We start from the raw sequence: 6,250 nt of genomic DNA on the forward strand, positions 1-6,250 counted from the left end.
TTACTGAGGGGCTGCTATGTGCCAGATCCTATGCTAGGCTCCAGGGTTTCCGAGAGGAAATGGCATATATAACAGTCAGTCCTCTCAGGAGCGGTACCTTCAGAAGCTCTCCGTCTGGTGGGGGAAACCTATAGGCAGCCTATTTCAGGTCACTGTAATGCTAGCAAATGTAGGGGGTCCTTAAGGAGCCTGAAAGAGAAAGTCAGGAACTCAGATTGGGAAAGAATCTGGGAGACGACATTTAAACGGAGACTGCTCTTACCATTTTTGAGCGTGTATCTCACCATTTTGTCACCTTATTCTTTTTCAGTGCCGAGACGCTCCGGCAGGAACTGGAGAGAGAGAAAATGATGAAAAGACTGTTGATGACCGAACTGTGAAATTCTCCCCTTGGTGCCTGGAGGATGGCATGGTGCCTTCTGTCCGTTTTCTTTCTTCGGGCTTTGTGTGATCACTCTAGCACAACATACAAATGTGTGCTCTGTTGGCCCAGGTCTCTGTGGTTAGTCAAAGCCAACTTCTGGCTTGACTTCTATCGGAAAAGATATTTTATGTCTCCTGAGTATTAGAGGTTTTCTGCTACTCAGTGTAGTTGAGACAGGATTTGGTAAGCCTAGAAGAAAACTGGGAAAACCAGGATTCCTTTTCAGAAGTACCTGTGTGTATATATTAATAACCACAGGGGTTAATATGGCACGGAATCCTTTGCTGTCAATCTCAACCATGTGGTTTTGTATGATTGACACTTGCACCAAGCTTTGACTGTTTGTTAGAGTCATTTTTAATGAGAGAATAATTCTTTACTGCTGGTTTTTCATTTACACTGGTAAATACACAGATCTTATAAAGTCTTTAACATTCATTTTTATTCTGACACAAGTAGGTGAACTAAAAAAGGGAAGTTGCAGTCACCAGAGCTGAACGTGCTTCAGCTTAATCTGAAATACAGTTTAACTTGTGAATTTATGGTATATGATATTATTTGGGATATATAAAATTTATTATTGAACCCCAAGTAAGGCATTATAGTTTAAATTGTCTGAACATCCTTACAAAGTGACTTGATATCAGGATTCATTTGGGTGTTCGTTCCATAAAGGAAAATTATTTCTAAAGTTGATCAACTCATGTCCTGTTGATAGAAACTTGACCAGAAGAAACTTTGCTCTCTTTTTATATAGTTTCAAGAAATGTGTTTTTAAATTTTTATTATGCATTTGGACAACTTTGCAGGAATAATTAAGAACCCCCTAACCACAAACTAGCCCTCTGAAGTGTTTCCCATGCTTTGTCAATGAATATGCACACATTTTAACATCAATATGGTCAGTGTGTACATGCTCTTTGATTACTTCCTCCGTCTAACACACAGCTCCTCTTTTCAACACTGATCCTGCTCTCACCAATTCTGATTTCTTTGTATCCATGTAACATGATTAACCTCACTTCTTGTCATTACTAGATATTTGAGTTATATCTAATTTTTCACTCTTATAAATAGTGCTGCTATGAATGTCTTTGTAAAAAATGTTCCTTCCTTTGGATTCACCCCTTGGGAATATCTCCAAAGAGAGATTACAAGGTCAAAGAGCATGAGGTATTTTATAGCTCTTGTTTCATACTGCCAGATTGCTTTCTAGAAAGATCCAGTCTCTGGGTTGAAAAGACCTTAAAGGTCATCAAGTTCAACCCCCCATCCTCTCTGAATGCTTGAATCCCTTCTACAATTTATGATACCACCAGCAATGTATAAGCATTTCTATTTACCAATAGTTCTGCCAGTATTGGGTTGTGCCATTTTTATTTATTTTTGCTAGTTTAATAAGTGCGTATAGTCGTTTCTTGAAAGGTTGTTTTATTTCATTAATTGCTAGCAAGGCTGAGCACTTTTCCATGTGGTGACTTACTAGCTGTATTTCCTTGTGTGTAAAATGTCCATCCATTTCTTATGACCACTTAAGTGGAATTGATCTCGTATATTTGTATCAGAACTGTATTTTTATGTTGTATAATTTGCTCTCCTGTCCCTATCCTTAAACCTGAATGGTGCCAATAATTTGATACTAATGATTATAAAAAAAAAAAAAGTAATGCCTCATTGACTAGCATTGTTGTAAAATGAGGTAATGTACGCAAATATCCAGATAACAGAGGATTAACCCTTTAAGTGCTGAATCTATACAATTTTAATATTTTTTTGAGGGAAATCTTTCTAAAATATATTACACACTTCCCTGCCTTAGTAAACAGAGTATACTGGAGAGTATTTAACCTTTTCTTGATGAGTCATCGTCATCATTACAAACATCAGCCCCTTTTGTACCTTGGTGTGGTGTAGTGATGTCATCAGGAACTATCCAAATGTGCAGGGCTTGGCTTGCCTTTCACAGACTGACGCTTTTCTCATTGATGGTTTGCACTGCTGTCTGCTCTACTGGTGAAGCTGTCTGGGGGCAATTGTGGTATTTGGGAACTTTTACCCCCCACCTCAATACTACATGACCCCGGCTGTACTTTTAAAACAGCTTTAGCCGTTCTTTATGTTGTGTACACGATACAAAATGTATTCCTGTACAGTACAGGGGAAATATCTGTTTCTGGGGTTGTCACCTCTTGCCAATCCCTCCTCTTCTAACCTGCTTTCTCAGTCTTCTACTCTTCACTTCCGGCTCTCTGATGGAAACCTCCAGGGCAAAACTGAAGTTTTCTTGAGGAAGCCAGGAAACTCAGTGTTACATACGTGTCAGGTTGGCTTTGCTTCCGAGGAGGGATGCATGGGCTTTTTGGCCATTGTTCAGGAGGCTCTGAGCCTGCTGCTTCTTCCCCATGTCCCCCTGGGTTCACAGATGTTTCCGAAGGTTGATGTCACTGGAAGTCTAATCACAAACAAGTTGGCTGTTACTGTATATGAAAACCCAGTACCTTTGGCAGCTCACCTCTAACCAGTAAAATCAAGAGGATTCCATTGTTTCAGCAGTTGTCCTGGTTATTTGCCTACGTACATGTATGTTGGGTGCTTGGCATTGTGACCTGAGAAGATGACATTGTGTTGGGTGGATTCATAGGGATAAAAATGAATTGGTACAATCACTTTGCCTTTTTTTTTTTATATACTTAAAACCAAAATAACAGTACCATACGGTCACACAACACATATTATGTCCAGGGAGAAAAATCAGCTTGCTGACATAATCATTCCGGAGCAAGTGTTCCAGACTGTGAGCCACAGACTCCTGGTGGGTATGGGGGTGAGGGTTAATGCAAGTGGCCTGGGAATCCTGCAGCCCCAGGTTTGTGGGTTGTAGATTGCATAGGAGATCCTTATGTTTAAAGAGTTTAAAAACGAGGTCCTAGAGCATTCAGAAGATCCCACCTGAATGTGCCCCAAATTTTACACTCCCAGAATAGCACAAGAATATTCTGTTACCATCTTTATCTTTCTTTCATCATCTCAAAGATCACAGCTTTTAAAAAACTTGAAATTCACCATGTTAACCATTTTAATGTATATAATTCAGCATTTTTTAGCATATTCATAATGTCATACAAATATCACAACTATCTAATTACAGAACATTTCCATGATTCCAAAAAGAAACTCCATATCTGTAGTCACTACCAATTCTCCCCTCCCCCTATCTTTTATTTTTTATTTTATTTTTTATTATTTTTTTTTTTTTGGTGGTATGTGGGCCTCTCTCTGTTGTGGCCTCTCCCGTTGCGGAGCACAGGCTCCAGATGCACAGGCTCAGTGGCCATGGCTCACGGGCCTAGCCGCTCCGCGGCATGTGGGATTTTCCCGGACCGGGGCACGAACCCGTGTCCCCTGCATCGGCAGGTGGACTCGCAACCACTGCTCCACCAGGGAAGGCCCATCCCCCTATCTTTTAGCAACCACTAATTTACTTTCTGTCTTTGGATTTTTGTCTATGGATTTGCCTATTCTGGACATTTCATAAAAATGGAATCACACAGTATGTAGTCTTTTGTGACTGGCTTCTTTCACTGAATGCAATGTTTTCAAGTTTCATCCATGTTGTAGCATGTATTAGTACTTCATTCCTTTTTAATGGCTATATAATATTCCATTGTAAGGATATGCCACATTTTGTTTATCCATTCATCAATTAATAGACATTTGGCTTGCTTCCACTTTTTGACTCTTATGAATAATATGAACATTTGTGAACATATGTTTTCAGTTCTCTTGGGTATATAACTGAGATGGGAATAGCTGCATCATATGGCAACTCTATGTTGAACTTTTTGAGGAACTGCCAAGATCACAACTTTTATTTCATAAACAATCAAAAGTGAAAAAAAATCACATATATTACTAGACAGACAGAAGCGTGGGCAAATCTGTTGTTAAACTGGTCAGATACCGAGATGCAGCACTGATTTGTGGGGGGTGAAGTTTATAACAGAAAAAAAATTGTTTTAGAGAAATGGCTTTGAGAAGAGAAAATAAAGGTGCTATCTTTTTTTAAAAAAATGCAAATGAAATTAAACTCAGGTTCATCTCTAAGTTCTTGTTTGAATACCCAGCTCTTGTTCAGGCAGTGGTCTCAGCATGTTCAGGAAACGTTCTGCCTTGAAAAATATGTACAAAAGAGAAAACCACAGTATTGTGGATTCACATCAGCGGGGAGCAGAGGGTTTATGCAAAACCTGGGATGTAACAAAGGGAATATGTGCTGAGGGTGAGAACAGGTCTCCCTCCAGGGCTGAAATCTTGTAAGAAAACGAAAAGAATAAGAAAATCCCCAAAGCAATTTAAGTGGATGAAAGAGAACCTCGTGAAAGGAAGCAGCCAAGCCCGCAAAGAATTGGAAACCAGAGTAGGTTCTAAGGCCCTGGGGTGGCGTGCAGACTTTTAAGTGACCCATGAAGATTATGGGTATTCTTCCTAGAAAAAGCTATACGTCACACATCATTCCAGCACTTTCTTTGGATCCTCACACCACCCCTGAAACCCATCTATGTCCACCTTTGAGTCCATGGACCCCAGGTCCTTGATCATGGGTAGGTCATTGAAATCTGCAGTTTACCTACAAGCTTCATTTTAAGCTGTGGATGCAAACCCTCCTCCAACACCAGCACCCGACATCCCCTGCCCCCCCCAAAAAAAAACAAAAGCCCACCTGGTTTTACCAGACCAGTTTACCAGAAGAATGACCTGGTTTTAATTTGCCTTATATCTGGCACCATCACTGTTAATTGTATTAATTAAAATGAAAGGAATAAAAAATAAAGTAATAGATAACAGCTTGGATTCCCAAACCAGTGAATCAACACCAGAATCAGAAGTCCAATGCTTGCTTTTTTTGCTAAACATTGGTCCATTTAAAATTGCCCATATCTTTCCTGATAAACAGGAAGATGAAAAGAAAGACATTTCAATTTTTAACAATAAGATTTTTTTTGGATTTTTTTTGTTCTTGTAGGACTACTCTAACAGATTTTCAATTGATTGGATTTCTTATATTTTAGAATTTTATCCTCTGAAAGCTATGTTTTGGGGAAAGACATGTCTTCGTTTTGATTTTTAAAGTAATTATAGTTCATCTTACCTTTTTCAAGCTGTAAATCTGACATATTTCTTACAACGACTGGAATATTGGGAGACCTAGTGAAGCCCAGGGTTTCCATGAATTATACCTGAATCACCTGTCAGGATAAACACGTTTAAACTCCAATTGGACAACCCACCATCAGTGTTAACTGATACCTAAAATCAAACATATGACCTCTGGGTCACACAAAACTTCTCACTTTCCACAGCAGTCCCCTGTCTCCCATCTCTCCTGGGCCAAAAAAGGTTGTAATCACTAGTTTCTTTTGAATTTTTGTGTTTCATAACCATAGGCATATTCATTCGTTCATTGTCATAGGGTTTAATACTATAAATTTAGGTATTCATTCAATACCACTGAGCCTCACCTCTATCATCTTACCTAACCTGCAGTGCATCATGGAGGTTACTGATCACCACACGGCACTGCCTGACTTCTGGGCCTACGTTTGAAACCTCTATGCTTTTCTGCCTTCGTAATTATTTTGTTTGTTTATGCAATAAAATAAAATTTAAAAGCCAGCTCGAATGCTGGATCTGCAATACTAGCATAAAAAGAATTGTATCCATGTTTTCTAGCGGAAAACAGCTTAGCAGTTTGAATGTGTTATCACTCCAAAACCATCATTTGGAAAGGCCTGGCATGTAGTTAAGTGCTCGGTGTGAATGAATGAA

At 39.2% G+C, this 6,250-nt stretch overlaps 1 protein-coding gene across 4 annotated transcripts in view; it reads left to right on the top strand.

Annotated features, from left to right (window-relative positions):
- Positions 1-2,973, top strand: part of EPB41L4B (erythrocyte membrane protein band 4.1 like 4B) — a 145,999-nt gene extending 143,026 nt beyond the window's left edge. For 2 of the 4 annotated variants that reach the window (XM_067040990.1, XM_067040991.1), the window contains exon 26: positions 311-1,313. In XM_067040990.1, the coding sequence (XP_066897091.1) occupies positions 311-380 (70 nt within the window). In that variant the 3' untranslated portion in view covers positions 381-1,313. Of the gene's footprint in view, positions 1-310 lie in introns of all 4 variants that reach the window. The other 2 variants (XM_067040993.1, XM_067040992.1) reach the window with 2 other exon arrangements.
- The last annotated feature ends 3,277 nt before the right edge of the window (positions 2,974-6,250 follow it).

Source organism: Kogia breviceps, chromosome 8, assembly GCF_026419965.1.
Source record: "Kogia breviceps isolate mKogBre1 chromosome 8, mKogBre1 haplotype 1, whole genome shotgun sequence".
Lineage (NCBI taxonomy): Eukaryota > Metazoa > Chordata > Mammalia > Artiodactyla > Physeteridae > Kogia > Kogia breviceps.